The sequence below is a fragment of the Nuphar pumila genome, chromosome 6 (assembly GCF_984573655.1).
Source record: "Nuphar pumila chromosome 6, dmNupPumi1.hap1.1, whole genome shotgun sequence".
Lineage (NCBI taxonomy): Eukaryota > Viridiplantae > Streptophyta > Magnoliopsida > Nymphaeales > Nymphaeaceae > Nuphar > Nuphar pumila.
In genome coordinates this window covers 99,094,008-99,114,588 of record NC_143254.1, presented here as the reverse complement: position 1 = coordinate 99,114,588, position 20,581 = coordinate 99,094,008, and the positions used below count along the sequence as shown (strand labels likewise).

The following is a 20,581-nucleotide window of genomic DNA, read 5'->3' as shown; positions in this document are numbered from 1 at the left end:
AAGCATATCAAGTTTACGTGGACAGGGTTATGATGGAGCAAGTAATATGAGAAGGAAGTTTAATGGATTGAAAAGTCTTATATTACATGAAAATGCATCTGTATATTATATTCATTGTTTTGCACATCAACTTCAATTGTCATTAATTGGTGTTGCTAAAAAAAGTTCATTGGTTGATGTGTTTTTCAATATATTAGGCAGATTGTCAACTTTTTTTTCCATTTCATGCAAGAGATCTAAGCTTATTCGAGAAGCAGAATTTATGCGAATTGCTGAAGCACTTGCATTGGGTGAACTTGAAATAGGACGAGGATTAAATCAAGAAATAAATTTCAAACGACCTGGTGATACTCGGTGGGGTTCTCATTACTATGCTTTGGTTAATTTACTCAGTATGTATTCTTCTGTTATTCAAGTGTTAGATTTCATTGCAGAAGATACATATTCAGAAAAAAAGTTCATATGTAATTATTTTATATCATCAGTTGCAAGATTTTGAATTTGTTTTTTGCTTATATTTGATGTGTAAAGTTTTGAGAATAACTGATGATCTTTCACAAGCACTGCAGCGAAAAGATCAAGACATTGTGAATGCTATGAGTTTAGTCACTATATCAAAACAGTGCCTTCAAGGTCTGAAAGACAATGGATGAGACTCTCTCATAAACAAAGTATCCATATTTTATAAGAGATTTGATATTCCGATTCTTAATCTAGGAGACTCATATACACCTCAAGGACGACCAAGATGTAAGGTTGAAAAGATCACCACATTGCATCATTATCATATTGATGTGTTTTATGCTATTATTGATTTGCAACTTCAAGAGTTGAATGATTGTTTCACTAAAGCAAATACAGAGCTCCTCCTTTCAATGACATGCTTGAGTCCAAAGAATTCTTTTTCTACTTTTGATAAAGATAAGTTGATTCGTCTTGCTGAGCTTTACCCTAAGAACTTTTCTAAAGTAAACATAATTAAACTTGAAAATCAATTGGATATATATATTGCAGACATGCGAAACAGTGATCAGTTTTCAAGTTTAAAATCTTTAGCAGAGCTAGCAGAGATGATGGTAGCAACTCAAAAGCACATTGTATTTTCTCATGTATATCTATTGATTAAGTTGGCATTAACTTTGCCAGTTGCAACAACAAGTGTTGAAAGCGCATTTTCAGCTATGAACAATATCAAAAGTCGTCTACGTAATAGAATGGGAGATGAATTGATCAATGATGCTTTGGTTACTTACATAAAGAAGGAGACATTTGATACTATCAGTGATGATGCAATTATGAATTGTTTTCAAAAATATGAAAAATAGAAGATGCCAATTGTAAAATTTTCATGAATTTAGTTGTTTGTATTTCTTAAGTGAACAATCTTTATTTTATTTTAAAAGTACAATTTAAGGTTTTATCTTATTATGTTTATAAATTTAGTTGTATGTGTTTGTAACAATTGTTATTTTAATTCAAAGGCTTATTTAAGTTTTATCTATCCATGAACGACTGTTCCTCTAGCGAAAAATTTTTGGCTCCGCCACTGGTCTGAATAAATGGATCGTCCTTCAAGACTATAGCATTGTCCCCGAAACTCGAAGTCTGCCCACCCAACGAAAAACTTTTGGCTCCGCCACTGGGGTGTGGCCATAGCAAGAAGGGAATCATGAGCAATCAAGTCTAATATATATATATATATATATATATATATATATATATATATATATATATATATATAGAGAGAGAGAGAGAGAGAGAGAGAGAGAGAGAGAGAGAGAGAGTAGCTACTAAAATAGTTTATATCTTAAACCATCCTAAACACTTCCAGAAAAAACACAGTTGCATATAGCCTTAACCTACAAATGTGTTCATGATTGCTTATTAATTAAAACCCATGCTTTAGATCAAATTGACTTACCAAGAACTGTGATTTCCATCTCATCAAGTTTGGATGCAGTATATGCGCTTTTGATTTTCCATCACTATATAAACACATCTAAACATGAAAACGCCCATTTTAATATATGGTTCCATCAAATAAGCTATAGAAAATACGTCTATAAGTTACTATTAATTAGCAAAAACCTAAAACATTGTTCTTTGAAACCATTTAAGACTGTTTAGAAGCTACTCATTACTTTATATATATATATATATATATATATATATATATATATATATATATATTTTTTTTTTTTTTAATTTTTTTTAATAATGTTTTTACTACTTGACAATGAAGTGAGGGTATTTATGCACAACTTGAGGATCAAGTTTGTATACATGCTTAACTGGTCACTCTTCAAATTGTTAGTTATTTCTTTTAAAGTTAAGGATGCGGCACACATAGCAATGTGTAATTTCAGTGTGTTTTCAGACTTGTTTTATAATGGCAAGATGTAACTTGTCATGTGCATTACATGAGTAGTTTGGTGCAAAAACAGATGACATAAAAAACATTTTATTTTCTTATTTAGAATTGCGTTGTGTCTCCCTTAAGAATGTAGGTTGTCTTGCCTATTAAAATCCTGAATTTAAGATATTAGAGAAAGTGGGATTATTCTTTTGGTAGTTTAACATTTTATTTCTTATTTAGAAGGGTGTTGGGCTCCCTTAGGAATGTAGGGTATCTTGCTTACTATAATCTCTATAATCTTGATTTTAACATATTAAAAAAGTGGGATTATTTTTTTGGTAGTTTGTTACACAGATTCATAACAAGTAATTATCGATCTTAACCCTCTTTTAGAAGGTCAGTTTGTTAGTATGAAACATTGGTTTCTTACTGGGTTTGGCCATTAGATTAAGGGGGTGTTTGTCACACTTCCACCCAAAGGAAGCCTTTTTCTTTGAAAGGGTTACTTTGGAGGGAAAGTGTTTTCCCATGAAAGGAGGTATGAACCCATTTTGATAGGCAAACTGCTTTTCTGTGTTTATCATGTGGGTCTCACTACATATTTCTTATAGATATGTTTGTTTCAGTCTTTCTAAGGAGGCTCTACTTCCTATCTCTTTCATAGGAAGGGGCATAAACAAACATCCCTTTAAAGACATAAAAATTAGAGAGAGTAAGATGTACCTACGAAATAGCTCGTGCAAACTAGTTTGTGACCTAATGAAAAAACATACATGTAAAAAAGAGTCAAACCACTCTTAGGATTGAGCAGCTACGAATTGGGCACATACTAACATGAACCTGTCTTTAGTAGTTCACCAAAGACCCAGACATTAACAAAGGGTTCCTAATTTTTTAATTTTTTTTAGACTTTTCCATGAGTGTGCACCATGACATTCCTCTCTCTCTCTCTCTATCTATATATATATATATGATTTATGTTTTGTACTAGTTGAGTTGGAATCTCATGATGCATGTTGTTTTGACTCGATCTAACCTCATAAATGTGTTCAGCGTGCTCAATTTAGTAGGAATCGGTCATTGGATCATGTTTTTTTAAGAAAAAATAAGTTTTCATGAGTTGGAGAAAATTGACGCATTCATAGTCATGGATTTTTGGATTGCTGAAAAAACTTGTATATATGTCAGATTCTGAGAAGCCTGTTCCCACTAATTTAAAACATGTAAATCACATGTGTGGAATAAAAGTTGCTATAATCATTTGCATGTACACTACTTAGCAAATTCTTTTTTTTTTAATTTATTTATCTTTTTTGGTGCAAATGACCCGATGGATGTGATCTGCATGTTGTCTTTAGGGAAACAAGTTTCTGAATTGCCAGAACCCAGCCAATATACATTTTTCTGATGTCGCAAAAATCAGCAATTGTAAATGTATCGATTTATTTTACTCAAAAAGCATTCGTTGAAAAAACATGACCTAAGTGTTAATTCCTACTAAATGCAACCATGCTAAACACATTCATGAGATTAGATTGAGTCAAAACATCTAGAATTATGAGATTCCACATACATTATACCTACAATTGATTATATATAATAGATTTTCAGCTTTTTTGGTGTTTCTTTGGCAATTTTGACCCATAGATCGGCATGGTTGACTTACTAGGAATCAATGTTTGGACCATGTGTTTTTTATGAAAAAAAAAATATTTGGAGCCTAAAATGTTTACAAACATTTTCCATTGTTAATTTTTTGAACCTTATAAAAACCCACCTATGTGTCATAATCGAATGCTCCAAGAGTTGATCCTCAGATATGTACGGTCAAAATTTAAAAATAAAATAAAAAAACCCTACACATATAAGGGTTTATTTAACGTAAAACTAGTGTTTGACATTAGCTAGATTCAGCCATGTTAAAATGCCTATATTATCCTTAAAAGAATGATATTTTTGAAAAAATGCAAGGTTTGGAGGGAAATGAAAAGTCAAATACCTTTATCAAAAAATGAATCTATCAAAGTTACCTTTTTGACCTCAAAAAGTAATCATGCATTTTTCAATGATTTCTTTTATGGGTATTTTAGTTATTTTTATTAAGGGTGAATATAGCCAATGTTAAACATAACTAGTTTAATATTTGATAAACCTTATATATGCATATATCTTGTCCCTATAAAACCAAACATATAAATCACATCCATATACTTGAATTTACGACATAAAATTCATGGTTTATACTATGGGTGACAATGGGTCCCAAACCCAACCCATACCAAACCCTATGGGTTAGGGTTTGGTGATAAACAAAAAGATCTGATTAAAATCAGGCCAGATTCAAAGGATCTGATTAATACATGGAGCCATGTATGGTTTATGAAATTTCATACTGGACCCAGGTCAGATCCAAATTCTGAATAAGATCCACAACATTGGAAGCAAGAGGTTTTAAGTTGAGTAAGAGTAAGACAAAATATATGGAATGTCAGTTTAGTAAGCAACGAAGTAGTGATGGGAGTGTAGTGAAGCTTGGCGAGTAAGAAATACTGTTGGATGATTGTTTCAAATATTTGGGATCTATCATTCAAAAGTATGAAGAAATTGCTGGAAATGTAAATCATAGGATAAAGGTTGGGTGGATGAAATGGAAAAGTGCAATTGGAGTGTTGTGCGATCGTAGAATGCTATTGCGGTTGAAGGGAAAGTTGTATAGGACAACTATTAAGCCCGCTTTACTATATGGTACAGAATGTTGAGCTGCCAAGAGACATCATATTCAAAAAATGAGTGTAGCTGAGATGCGTATGCTTAGATGGATGTGTGAAAATACAATAAAAAATAAGATTTAGAATGAGGAAATACGTAATAAGGTAGGCGTTACACCCATTGAAAATAAGATGAGAGAGAATCGTTTACGATGGTTTGGACATATTCATCGAGGGCCTAATGATGCTCCAGTTAGAAGGATGGAGAAATGAGAAAATATATTAGTTAAAAGAGGTCGGGGTAGGCCTAGGAAGACTTGGATGGAGATGATAGGAAATGATATGAATGCTTTGAACCTCATCGAGGACATGACATTGGATAGAAATGATTGGAGGAGAAGGATTCATGTGGAAGACCCAGAATGATTTTCTTTTTTGGTTCATATTGCCGACCCCAATTGTTTTGGGATGAAGGCGTAGTTGTTGTTGTTGTTGTTGTTGTATCCACAACTTTTCAATGTAAAAAAGATAAAAAATATTGTTTTATCAGGTCTGGGTTAGGTTCATATAATCTTTATAGGGTCTGGGTATGGTTTCTCTTATAGTAGATCCCATTGGACCTGAGTTTGGACCTGGTACTAGCATCTAAAACCAAATATGGGTTTGATCTCACTTGGGTCCGAACCAAACCCGAGCTGTTGACACCATGATAGTTCTCATATTCTAGTGTCATATATATATATGAGGCCACTACAATATGAGAAGTAAAGTGTGAACTAGGCATGTCTGTTTTTTTTTTTTCAATTCTGACCCAGCAGATGCATTGGGCATGTTCCATTTGTTAAGAATTGACTATTGAATCGTGTTTTTTCAACAAAAAAGATGAGTTTTGAGTGCTTGAATATTTGTGAAAATTACGAGGCATCAAATTCAAGCTTTATACATGGCAATCAGATGATTCAAGAGTCAGTGAAAGTTATAAGTGCGAATATAGAAAACATGGTTTGTTGATTGTATCTCTAGATTTAATCAACTGAAATTGACCAATATATCGGCGTCTACAATCCATGAAAATAAGGATGGTAAAATGGCTTGAACGCCCAAAATATCACATTGAAGACGACTTCATTAATTGATGAAAATAGCAAATCAAACAATTTGGTTTTGGAAGGCAAACTGGGGTTAGGCAGACCCCTACCAGTTAGACACTATACCATTGGGTTTTGAACCTCCAACGTCCCAACACAAGGTGACGTGCATTTGAGGATAAAAGATTTTCACGCCTTTGAGTTCCAATCTAATGATCCTCTTAATATGAGGAAGAAATATGTTTTTCTTGGTTTCTTATTTTTTTATGGTACTATTTTTTATAAAATCGATATATGAAAAAAGTCTGAAAAACCTATTTAGCATGCGATTTAGCACCAAATGGGTTTAGCACGAACACATTACTCTCTCTCTCTCTGTATATATATATATATATATATATATATATATATATATATATAAAGAGAGAGAGATAGAGAAAGAGAGAGAGAGAATGGTAGGTGCTTGATCTCTAGGTGCTTAAACTAAAATCACTCACATTGACCGTTCATCGCGTGTGCATGATGGATTGTCAGCATGCAAAAAATACAAAAAACACAGAAAAATGCTAAGAAAAAACAAAAATGCTTTTAGAAGTACCGCTAAAAACAATTTCTACAATACCGAGCATGCCCACTGCTAGGCATTTAGCAGCATTTTGAAGCGCCCTTAAAAGTATGTTTTTGCACTTTTTAGTGTTTTTTGTGAGTTTTTTTGCTTTTTTTGTGCACTGACCGTCTAATGGACTGCCATCACAAGTGTTTCGTTTAAGGCCCTGTGAATTAAGCAGCTACTGCTTTTCCTATATATATATATAGCATAGGTGCTTGAACATTAGGTGCGATACTGCTTGATGGGTTTTTAAGGTATTTTTTCATTTTAATCATATAGATGTGATCTATGTACTTAATTTTATAGGGATCAGCTTTTGAAGTGTTAGATTCTGACACATAGGTGAGTTTTTATAAGGTTTGAAAAATCATCGGTCCAAAATCTTTGTAAATTTTTGAGGCTCCAATTATCATTTTTTCATGGAAAACACATGATCCAGATGTGGATTCCTTGTAAATCGACCATGCCCAATCCATTTATGGGTTTGAAACTGTAAAAAAATCACGGAAAAAGCAAAAAAACTCATAAAACACATGTATCACAAACACCTAATATTCAAGCACCTCTCTCTCTCTCTCTCTCTCTCTCTCTCTCTATATATATATATATATATATATATATATATATATATATATATATATATATATATATATATATATGAAGTCCTCTAGTGAATTATATATTGAAAACGTGATTGAAAAACCGTCTGGCCGACTTTGGGAAGGTGCTCCCAGTAGCGGCAGAGTGGCTACGAGAGGGAAAGGAAGGTCGGTCTTTTATTGATGTGGGCTCACAAGTTCCCTGATGGGCCTACACGTGTGCTGGTGGGCTCATGCAATGGTGTGGTGTAGCGTGAAAGGTGGGGATTGCGCCGTGGGTTGGATAGAAATTAGTATTGAAGCACATGGGTTGCACCGCCGTTTCACATGAGTTCTCTATTTTGAATTTCACTGTCAAGGCTGATGTGTGTCGTGTAGGTACAGAGGAGGGCACAAAGTGGGGTCAATTGGCCAAGTGGGCCTGTACGAGTGGCATTTAATGCATGAGGCCAGGATCTTTATCATGATTCCGGCGATGAAATACTTTTGCGGTGAGAAAGGTATATATGTGAGCAGTTGTGATTTGTAAGAAAAGAATTACATGGTCCATTTTTATAAACAGTGCGTTCCAAACAAGAAACAAGCTAGGATTCTCTTGAGGTCCTTTAGAGTGTTTGGCATTAGTTGCTTTCTTTAATTTTAACTTTGTGATTTCTTTACCGAGACAGACTCTGTGTGTAGGGGTGCAATCGGGTCGGGTCGGGTCGGCGGGTCAGCGGGTCAGCATACCTTAACACGAACACGACCCGTTTATCAAACAGGTCGGATGTGACAAACACGAACATGACCCATTAATTAAACGGGTACCCCGACATGACACGGTTAACCCGTTTAATAAATGGGTAAGGTCGACACGACCCGATTACACCTCCATTTGTATTCTATTCTATCTTCTTTCAAGAAATGATGGCTGTTAAATTGCTTTGGTAATGATGAAACATTGTAGGTCCTTTCCGTCACGGCAAAAGTTAGTAGCATTCAAATAAAAAAATAAAATAAATAGTGACCAAGATAGGTTGATGATGCAAGAGATGGTCACCATAAATGCTCAGAGCCGCCTGAGTTTATTATTTCTGCCAGAAACTGAAGGACAAGAAAGAATCAGAGATTCAGGCAATGATGGCATTGCACTCAACCTCAATGATAAGAACAACCTCGTGCGTCAGTCTTTTGCCTCCAACTTTTCAATCTAAAAAGCCTATGTCTTTCTTGCATCAAACAATGATATTACGGTTACCAAAAACATTTAAATCCCAAACTATTCATCATCTATCCCCTGTCAAACGTTCTTTCAGTCAAAATATGTTGATCCTAGGTGCCAAACTCATAAGTATGAACCTTCAATACTCACTAAATTACATAAGTACCCTTAATGCAGAGAAAAAAAAGGAAATGTGAAAACCCATTCAATGCACAAAATATCATAAGTTATTATGTCATTAAAAGCTGAGAGCCAAGAACTTATCCATTAAATAGACAAGACCAGATGGTGAGCTGCTCTGCTGCACCTTTAGAAGCAAAAACATTCTTTTCGAAAACCGCATCTGAGTTATCTTCCTTGCAACGTATATATAAACAGGTTGCGAGTTAACGGGTTGACCCGCCTGCCTAAGCCAAACCCGAACCCGCCTAAGAAGCGGGCTAGTGGGTCGTGTCAGATTTTGCCACCCCTATGTGTGTGTGGGTGTCTACCCTAGTCACAAATATCGTTCTTGAGAATTTTTTGGACAGGAAAGTCTCAAAGATTTTGCAAAAAGTTAACCTTTGTAAAAATCTTGAGCAAATTTCGGCAATTTAAAAAAAAAAAGATGAATATAAACAATAACAAAAAATAGAAAATAAAAATAATTATTTAGAGAAAGATTCTCCTCTCCCTCTCAGCCATCAACCAGAGAGAGAGAGAGAGAGAGAGAGAGAGAGAGAGAGAGAGATGGCATTTCATTCAAAACTCACAAAAAATGTGAGATTTTCAATACATGTTTTTTTTTTCAAGTTCTCATATATATTGTTAGTATAAAATGAAGAAACAAAGTAGGAAAGTGGTAATAGATTTTCCAAATAGCAAATTTATTAAGAAAGATGGTCTTACAATATCTCAACAAGAAAGTGAGATCAAGCCAGTTGGAGGTCAATATTGTTACGCCGAAAATCAGGAGAATCAAATGAATTTAGGAAACAAAATTATTGTTTCCATGATTCACTAAATGAAATGCTAATTTGTAGGAGATAGCCTGACTATTTGTTGAAAAAGCTTATCTTCACTTCTCTCTCTCTCTCTCTCTCTATATATATATATATATATATATATATATATATATATATATATATATTGTTTTTATGAAACCTCTCATGATATCGAGAGAGAAAATCCTCTATCGTGGACGTAGGTGTTAAAACACCGAACCACGTTAATACTGGTTGTCCATTGCTTTTATGGTATCAGAGCTTATCGGTTTTAAGCTGTGACTCCTGTTTTCTAGCATACAACATGCCGTCCAACTCTGAAAGCTTCAACAATACCAATAACTCCACAGGTATAACTTATTCTTCTTCTTCTTTGTTGCAATATCCCAACAATCTTCATCAACTTCTTTCTGTTAAGTTAACCACAGAAAATTACATGATATCTGAGCCACAATTTACTTACATACTGATTTCCTTTGATTTAATGGGATTCGTCAATGGATCCAAACTAGCGCCTCCTATGCTAAAGGAAGGAACAACTGAGATCAATGACAAAAAATATATTGATTGGCTCTTATGAGATCAACTTTTGTTGAGCTGGATCAAATCGTCATTGTCTGAAGAAATACACACTCATATCATTGGGCTAAAATGCTAATGTCTGGAATGCTTTAAAGCAGTCCTACACTGCCCATTCATGATCTTGAATTATGCAATTGAAATGCTAGTTACAAGACCTAAAAGAAGGGTCGTCCTCTATGGATGCATATATCAATAGAGTCAAGGCCATTGCTTATCAATCGGCTATTGCATCTAAGCCGATTGATGATGATGACTTAATAATGATGATGACTTAATACTTCATATCCTCATAGGGTTACCAAATGAATATCATGCCTTCTGCATCAACATAGAAACTCGAAAGGAGCCCATTCCTCTACATGAGTTGCATGGTCTTTTGCTTATGCAAGAGGCCAATATAAAGGAATGTGATGATCCGAATCACTTATGCCGACTGCCAACATGGTGACCAAATCAAATTTTATTCAAAATTAGAATTATAGCAGAGGCTGAGGATAAACTAATTATTAAGGCAAAAATAGGAACTACCAAGGTAAAGAGAAACCAACATGTCAAATATGTGAGAAGGTGGGCCATATTGCTAAACATTGCTGGTCATATACCAACTTGTTAAAAGAGAAAGGTCAAGCTCCAAAAGCTTTTAACGTTGCTTCAGAAAGGATACAAGCTCAAAAGTATGGAGATGATAATTAGTACCACATCATGTCACCAATGATTTAAATAATCTGTCCATACATGCCAAATATCAAGGAAATGATGAATTAAAGGTTGGAGACAGATTAGGTTTGCATATCTCTAACATTGGCTCCTCTAAAGTTAATAAAAAAATTGCCTTAAATGATGTTTTGCATGTTCCCAGTATTACTCGCAATTTGCTATCAGTTCAGAGATTTGCTAGAGATAATGGTATTTTCTTTGAATTTCACCCGAATGTTTGTTATGTTAAGGATTAGGCAACATGGATCACCCTTTGGCAAGGACCCAACAGTGAAGGGCTTTACAAACTTGATTTGACAAGGCAAAGAAAAGAAAGCTACAATGCTCAGAAAGACCCCGTGGATCATTGGCACAAGAGACTTGGTCATCCCGCTCTTACCATAGTTAGACGTGTTCTTGATTCAATAAGTTTGCCTTATGGTCTGGCCTTTTCAGATTCCTTATGTGAAGCATGTCAAAAAGCAAAAAGTCATAGACTACCATTTCAAAACTCAAGACGTAAAGTTGAAGCTCCTCTTGAGATAGTTTACTCAGATGTTTGGGGACCAGCCCCTACTATTAGCTTCAATGGTTTTAGATATTACATTATATTTGTGGATGCTTTTTCAAAGTATGTTTGGTTATATCTTTTGAAAAATAAATCAGACGTGCTTCAAGTCTTCCAGGCTTTTAAATCCTTTGCTAAAAATATTACAAGCCACAAATTAAAATTCTTGCACTCTAATTGGGGAGGAGAATTTCAAGCTTTAAAATCATATCTTGTGGAAAATGGCATTGGGCATAAAATTTTCTGCCCACACACTCTCGAACAAAATGGTATGGCCGAGAGGTGTCATAGACACATTGTGGAAACAAGTTTGACTCTCATGATTGAAGCAAATCTACGACAAAAATTCTGGTCTTATGCTTTTTTTATTGTAGTATACTTGATAAATAAGATGCCTGCCAAACATCTTGGCTTTGTTTCTCCAATAGAAAAGCTTTACTAAGAGGTGCCTGATTACAACTCCTTAAAAGTTTTTGGATGTGCTTGTTACCCTTATTTGAGAACCTATACAAAACATAAATTGGACCTCAAATCTAAAAAATATGTTTTTCTTGTCTATGCTCCCCAATACAAGGGATAATAGTGCATGGGCTTAAAAGATGAAAAGGCTTTTATTTCTCGACATGTTAATTTTGATGAGTCAAATTTTCCCTTCAAAACATAAATAAGCAAAGAGTTGTATTCATAAGAGACTAGTCCCTACAAGGAGCTATTTTTTGACAATCCCAATGTCACCTTACATTTCCCCTCTCATGTTGATCCAAATATTGGCGTCAATACCCAAGCCGAGTTCGAACCCAACAATGGTTCTCCATCCGATAATCATGTTGAACATGACCTGACTTCTTTACTTAATCATGAATCTGAACTGGATCATGAATTTGAACAAGATTCAGTTGAGAACCAGTCCAATTATCCCTCACATTCTCACCCTATGATTGCTCGATCACAAGTAGGAGTGATAAAGCCAAATCCCAAATTCAATGACTTTCAGACATACTTTTGTAGTAAACATCCTTTCCCAAAGGCCTTTGCATCCATTCTTCTTGAAGACTTAGAACCAATAGACTATAGAGAAGCCCTACAACATGAACAATGGAAAGAAGCCATGAAGTTTGAATATCAAGCTCTTATTCAAAACCAAACATGAAAACTTGTTCATATTCAGTCAGCAAAACATATTGTAGGCTGCAAATGGGGTGTTCAAAATTAAGCGGAAGTCTGATGGAACACTAGAAAGATACAAAGCTTGCCTCATCACAAAAGGATATAGTCAAAGAGAAGGTATTGACTATGTAGAGACCTTTAGCCCTGTTGTAAAACCTACAACCATTCGTGCAGTGCTATCCATCGCTTTAATGCAAAATTGGAAAATTCATCAGCTTCATATTCAAAATGTGTTTTTGCATGAGTATTTAACAGAGGAAGTCTACATGCAACAACCTCTTGGATTTGAAAATACAAAATTTCCAAATCATGTTTGTAAATTACAAAAGGTACTCTATGGGCTAAAACAGGCGCCGGAGGCCTGGTTCTCACGTCTCAGTTTTTTCTTTCTCAAGTTAGGTTTTCAAATTGCCCGGACAGATACATCTCTTTTCTTTCTTCATCAGAATAGCATAAAGATGTATGTGTTAATTTATGTTGATGATATTATAGTTATAGGAAATTCAAATTAAGATATATCAAAGCTTATCTTTATCTTCAGTTCAGAGTTTGCTATAAAGGACTTGGGAGAGCTCCATTATTTTTTGGGCATTAAAGCTAGATGAAGTAAAAAAATGATTGTTCTCTCACAAAAGAAATATATATTCGAGATTTTCAAAAGGAGTAACATGGCAAGAGCCAAAACTGTCTCTACTCCCATGGCAATATCTCTTGCTTTAACGACAAATGCTGGCTCAGACTTTCATGATCCTACCCTTTACAGTAGCATTGTGGGAGCTCTACAGTACATCACCATGACCAGATCAGACCAGACCTCTCCTTTGTAGTTAATAAGGTCTGCCAGTATATGCATCGACCTACTGACATTCACTGGAGTGTAGTAAAACGGATATTAAGATACTTAAAGCATACTATAGATTATGGTTTTCTTCTTAAATTTGATTCTTCAATGAAAATTACCGCATACAGTGATGCTGATTGGGCAGAGTGCCCTGATGATAGGCGATCCACGAGGGGATATGCAATGTTTATTGGATCTAATCTCATCTCTTGGAGTTCGAAGAAATAGAAAGTTGTTTCGAGATCCAGTACAGAAGCAGAATATAGAGCTATTGCATATACCACTGCTGAAATTACATGGATCCAATTTTTTCCCCAAGAACTTGGCATAAATAAAAAACTCATATTTTGGTGTGATAATGTTGGAGCTTCATATTTATCGTCACATCCTATTTATCACCAACATGTAGAGATTGATTTACATTTTGTTCAGGAAAAGATTGCCAAGAATGAGATGATTATTCATTATATTTCAACAAAGGATCAAGTTGCTGATGTTCTTACTAAACCATTATTGAAGCAGCGACATATCATCATGATGAGCAAACTAAATTTAGTCAAGTTCAATCCTATTCAAAATACGATGAGCTTGAGGAGGGATGTTAGTTAGATGGAGAAACAAAGTAGGGAAGTGGCAACGGATTCTCCAAATAGCAAAGTTATCAAGAAAGATGGTCTTACCATATCTCAACAAGGAAGTGAGATCAAGCCTGCTGGAGGTCAATACTGTTACGATGGAAATCAAGAGAATCAAATGAATTTAGGAAACAAAATTATCGTTTCCATGATTCACTAAATGAAATGCTAATTTGTAAGAGATAGCTTGACTATTTGTTGAAAAAGCTTATCTTCACTTTTATATAAATATTGTTTTTATGAAACCTCTCGTGATATTGAGAGAGAAAATCCTCTACCGTCGACGTAGGTGTTAAAACACCGAACCACGTTGATACTGGTTGTCCATTGCTTATATATATATATATATATATATATATATATCGCTAAAGAGAGAGAGATTGTACTTTATGTTGCATTGAATAAAACTAATATAAGAAAATCTACTATACAAATATGCCTCTCACGAAAGCAATGGCATGTTTTTTGTTAATGGTTTGAGGTTTCTTCCTAACTAATCTTTGTGTCCAATTACTTTTTGGAATCAGTTGTGGTTTGGAGTGCTCTTCCTTGGAGAAGAATAGTCCATCCCTGCAATGTCTGAAATGTCAGGGGTTTGATCAGAAGACGTTATTTCGTGGCTTGCCTCCTTCATCCTAGCTTCCACACCCCTCGCACCCACAAGCTGCAGGATACCAACATAGGAAAAAGAAAATTAGAAGCAGAGAAAGACGGGTCTAGCTCACAATAGAGACTGAAGAATTTGAAAATGATGATTTATTAATTAGTTTTACCCACCTGGGTGGAAGAGAGCGTGTTGGTAAGTAGTTTTCTACTTCTTCCTGCAACAAGAAATAAAACATCTTAAGTTCCCCCATGCTGCTTGCTTTACTATTTCATGCATTGAGACATCTACTCTTTGCGAGTTGCTTTCTGGAAAAAAAATGATTGGGTGGTCATCAGATTGATCCCAGTGCACACACACATAGTGATGCTTTGGGTCATGTATCTTAGGTCCAGAGTAGTCAGAAATCAAGCTTGATAGCCTTTGGTGAACCTTCTTGAGAGGCCTAGAGTTGGCACCTAAACATGACGAGTCTCTGCATTGAAGAGCATGTCTCCCATGGCTACTAGTCTCATCAACTATGTTCTCTATTAAACTCCCATCTTTCCTCACCTGTTTCCAACAAAACTTTTGAGTAAAAAATTCATATTAATAATTGGGAAAGCATTAACAAAACAAGAATAGAACTATAGGGATTGCACCCACATGGATTCTCAATGGGGTTTCTGCTATCAACTCATGATTCAGATGTATTCCTGTAGAAAGAAGAAACAGAAGGGATGTCAGGAGGATCCTTGACATATATGTGAATAGAAGTCACCTCTCACATTTGTTTTTCCCTTTCTTGGTACAGTAGTGTGTACCTTGGGCTGTTATGAAGAGGAGCAGTAGAAAGATGATTGATTTGGCAGTCTTCATCTGGAGGAATCTCTAAAGGCGGCTTTTCTTTCTGCCCTTCTCTTTTTCCCCCACTTTGTTGACAGAAGAGCCTTGATGAATTGTTTTTTTGGCTTCAGAAGGAAAGCTGGGACTTTCTTTTTTCCAGAAGACACTGCAAGGTGCCATAGTTCATTAAATATATAGCCGAGAGAGAGAGAGAGAGAGAGAGAGAGAGAGAGAGAGAGAGAGGACAATTATGAAAGAACAATGAGAGTGAGAGAAGACAAAATTTTGAAAGAACAATCCTTTCTAATTATTATGTTTTTTCTTCCATTGATAAATAGCCTTTGTTGTCAAACTACATATGTGCCCTTGGTACCCGGCGATGGGTTTGGATCCGCATCTCAAGTTGTCAGACTTTGTGACCATCAATGATTATCAAATCCTGATACTGCTTGACATTGGCCCACTTAGTTTAAGGGTTTTTTTGGTTCCCTTGGATCTCAAAATCGAGGGATTTCAGACCAGTCAGATATCCTTGGTTCTGAGACCTAGGATCTCTAGTTGGACCCTATCATCAAACTAGAGATCTGTGGATTTGGGAAAAATCATTAAAATGAGGATCTTAGATCCTCGGATTTAAGATCTTTCGTTTGGGAGGGAGGTGGAATTTAGCATGTGGATAACTAAGATCTTAGATCCATGTGTTGAATTTGGCATGTGGATTATGCAAAAAATAGATGTAAATAAACACTAAATCTCAAATCTCCCTCAAAAGTCAAAATGTGTAATTGATGCTTCACTAGAGATTCTAATTGTAGCTCTAGCCTGATAGAAGGGGATCAAATCCAAATTCGAGATCCGAGCATAAATCAAGAAACCGTGCATATCTATTATAAAAAGCACATGATTTCGAGTTTGATGTCCAAGCCCTACTTGATTCACAATGGTTCAACTCTGTCCAAGATATGGGAACTGTGGTCCAAAGTCCGAACCCATCCATGCGTCGGTGCACATTAGAAGGTTAGTTCAGTAAATTCATCTTAAAAAGAAGACAAAGCAAGCCAACCCTGAAGGGGCCAGAGGGCACAATCGTCCCACGTCAGCATCTGATGTGGGGCCTAGGTGGCCACGTCAGCCGAACCTCTTCACGAGGGCTGCTCGGCCTTTGCTAGGCAAGAAAACATGAGGGGGCAACCATTATCACCCCACAGGGACAATGCCCTTCTCCCACCTTCCTCGGGTGTCGGTTTATCCCATTCCCCCCATTCATAAAGCCCTTTCTAGGGTTTCATGCCCTAGAGACCAAAATTCTTGGTTGGTCCTTTTCCTTTAAATGCCACTGCATTTTCCCATGTTCAGACTTGACCATGAGCAAACTTCAAAGTGGTTAGGGCTTTCTCACGAAAGAGTGGGCTCACAGCAGTTATGACACCCTTCTTGTCAATGCATTATGTATGATAAGTGTTATGTATGAAAAGTTTTACCCTAAAAATTATCACACCTGGGGTGGGGGTCTTAGTCTCGGAGTTTTAAGCTGCCGGCATGTCGACTGAAGGTATGGCCGGCAGGCTGAACCGGTGCGTCCATGTCTTTGTGTTGGATGTAGTTTCTTCAGAAAAAAAAGTATTAAGGCATAAACACACTGAATTTGGTTTGATTCTTTCAAATTAGAGAACTTTTTCAAATCTTGATGACTATAATTTTTTATCGAAAAATAAAAAACACACACTTAATTTTAGCTTATTTACAAACTATTACAAATACACGCCTAACTTTTGAGAATTGCTTTGTTCGCTAAGCGTGTAATCGTGTTATTTCAAAAGTTAGGTGTGTTTTTGTAAATTTTTCTTTTCATATCACTTTTACTTCTTGCGTCCAAGTTTTCAATGGTTTGCTTCTTTTCCTGATTCTTTGCGTCATGTTAATTAAAGACACCATTTTGACTTAAAAAAAGTTATTTTGGTCAGCCTTAGGTAAAGCTCAAGTTCATGTTGCCACACTTAACACATCAATGGCTTGCAGCCTTACATTTTTCTTACTCCAAGTCTGCAGTTATCAAGGCATGATTCATTGGATTATGCTCTAATCTTGCACAATATAAGGTCAATCGTTATCGAGCTTTATCCAAATCTCGACCACCTTACAATCTTTCATATATCACCTTTCGCTGCCTCCAAAATCTTCAATGGTCTGCCTCTTTTCCTAATTCTTTGCTCTCTCATCATGTTAGAGACATCTTAGCGCTACCAAAGGGGGCTCCGGTTGTCTGGTAGGAGCAGCTAGTTTACGTCACCTTATGTTGGGACATTGCAGGTTCAAAACCCAATGATATAGTTGTATAACTAATAGGGGTCTGCCTATATTAAAAAAAAAGAGACATCTTTGCGCTTAACGTCACCTTGTGTTGGGCCCTTGCAGGTTCAAAACCCAATGGTATAGTTGTATAACTGGTAGGGGCCTGCCTATATAAAAAAAGAGACATCTTTGCGCTTGAATAAGATCATTAGGTCAGCCATGAGTAAAGCTCAAATTCACGGTGGATGACATGCATGCACAACTTGATTAACCAAGCTAAAATTTGGGTTTTTCATGTGAAATGAAAATATGGCAGGTGGATTAGGAGAGTTGCGTATAGAGTTACATACTTAATTTTTACAGTTTCGATAGGATTAACATAAACTATAGCCGGTGTGAAGTTCATTTTTTGGTTAAAAACCTAACACAGTTAGCAAGTGAGCGAATGACCAAGACTTGGAACGAACACTACAAAAAAATTGTTAATTAGCGACCGAAATTTATGACAGAAATAATCCGTCACAAATTTGTGATGGATTAGCTAAAAAAACTAGTCGTTCATAAAATTAGAATTAGTGACGGATAAATTCTGTCTCAAAATCCGTCGCTAATTGGTGATAGATTAACAACATAATTTATTCATCGCTAATTCTGTCACGAATTTGCGATGAATTTTGAGACAAAATTTATCCGTCACAAAATCCGTCGCTAATTTGTAGTTGGTTGCCACATTGGCAATCTGTGTGCAGCAACGTTCTACCAATCAAAGCACAAAGCGTCATGTATCTCAAACCTATATAAGTACATCACCCATCTCCTGGTTCCCCATCGTTGGTGTCTCGATCGCATAAGGTCGACCCCGTCATCCTCTCCTCCGGCCATACCTACAAGCGCAACTGCGCCTACGCATGGCTGTACTCTAGCCAGACCCGCTGCTGCTCTCTCGGCAATCTCATGGCTCTGCGAGTTTCTGTATCGGCCATGATCGCAACCCCTCACCCTCACCGACGATGACAATGAGGTTGAGAACACCTGCCGGTAGGAGCTCTCGCTAGTCCTGATCGAGCTCCCTCCACCACCACTCGATCATCTCCGCCCGCTTCGCCGATGCCTTGCAGGCCTCAACGCACCTGCGTCGCACCTCTGTGGCTGGCCATTGCTTCCCTTGTTACTGCAGATCAATGAGCAGCTCCTCGACGAACACTTCTCCAGCAAGACCACCGAGTTGGAGAGGTCCATTGGTGATGATCCGTCTTCATTTCTCGGCTTCGCTCGTTCCCTGAGGTCGTCGGTGACCCATTTTAGATCGTTGGTGTCTCCGGGATCCCGTGGCGGATAGGCCAATTGCTCAATCCGTGAGGTGAGAGAATCGATGCAGGCGGATCCAGAGGCAACAACGCGGGCTGAGACCAAAAACCCTAAACCTTAAACGAAAAAAGGAAAGAGCAATGATTTTTTTTTAATTTTATGACGGATTAGCGATGGGTATTATTTGTCGCTAATATCCATCACCAATTTAGTGATGGATTATGGACGAATATTTATCTGTCGCAAAACCAAATTTAATGACGAACTCGCGATGGATCATGTCCGTCGATTATCCATTGCAAATTAGCGACTAAAGTAGCAACATATCAGGTCTGTCGCTAATTAGCTACCAAGAATTTGCGATGGACTCTATCCGACGCTAATCCATCACAAATCCGTTTAATGTTGAATTTGTGATGGATTAGCGTCGGATAGAGTCCGTCACTAATTAACGTTTTTTCTTGTAGTGGAACACCCCAAGACTAGCACACATTGACAACAGGGTGAATTTTTGTATAAAAATCAAAACAAGTATTGGTTCAATGAACAGGTAGGGGTTTGCCTAACCCAGCTTGACCATATAAAAAAAAGGAAAACATGGTAGGTGGCTGTGCTACTAAACTCAATTAAGTTGCTTTAGTTCCAATCAGTATCTTTGTCGAAATTTCCTTTTTGTTCTGGATGGAGCCCTTGCCCAACCTCTTCTACTCAAGCACCTCAACTGTTGGCCCTATACTCAAAAACAAGGGTCGCAGGCAAGTCCACGTCCCAATTTCAGCCCCATGGAAAAGTGTGTCACCCAATTCATGTTTGACTTATATTGTATTTATTAGAGGTTTGATTGGGATGGATTTGGATCGTGAGTAGTGCAATACAACCTCAGATTACATCTTCCAGAGTCTAGTGCATATATATATATATATATGATAAGATCAGTATCGCAGATATTGAATATCATTGATGGGGTCTAGCTTTAAATATGAAGTTTTGTCTCAAGAAAACTGTTTTTATATCTCAAATCAGATTCATATATATACTTGAATGTCGTTGCTCCTAAGGGGATTTATCTAGTGCCAACGTTAGTGAGAGAAAGTTTAAAACAGCTTGTGAGAAATAAGCATGAATAAATTTCCAGAAAGTGAACTGATTTTTTTATTTTCCTGAGATTTTGCCAATAAAATTGTACATATCTTGATAAAACCATGACGGGTGTCATGTAAACAATAAGCCACAGCCAGCTCTTTTTCAGAATATTGATCATCTTATCATAGTCTTAACTTTTTCCTTGATTAATATTGTGCCTTTAATTGAAACTTCCAAGTAATTTCTCGCCATATTTTCATAAATCTCGCGAGATTTGTCACTACTATGGGTGCTAGTACTGGGTCCGACCAGACCAACCATAGTGAAAACCATACTTGGGTCGTATAATGATTACAGAAACCGACCTGCTCCCTACCCAGTAAAACTAAATTTTTAATGTTTTTTCTTACATTGAAAAGTTTTCAGAACTCCCAG

General features: G+C 36.4%; 1 protein-coding gene across 1 annotated transcript; it reads right to left on the bottom strand.

Annotated features, from left to right (window-relative positions):
* Window positions 1-14,430: 14,430 nt before the first annotated feature.
* Window positions 14,431-15,554, bottom strand: LOC149835373 (uncharacterized). Its single transcript, XM_090010511.1, has 5 exons — window positions 15,442-15,554; window positions 15,284-15,333; window positions 15,097-15,190; window positions 14,812-14,855; window positions 14,431-14,698 (listed from the first exon to the last, which is right to left on the bottom strand). The coding sequence occupies exons 1-5, from the start codon at window positions 15,494-15,496 to the stop codon at window positions 14,558-14,560; spliced, it is 384 nt and encodes a 127-aa protein (XP_089866637.1). The 5' UTR covers window positions 15,497-15,554; the 3' UTR covers window positions 14,431-14,557.
* Between the last annotated feature and the right edge of the window lie 5,027 nt (window positions 15,555-20,581).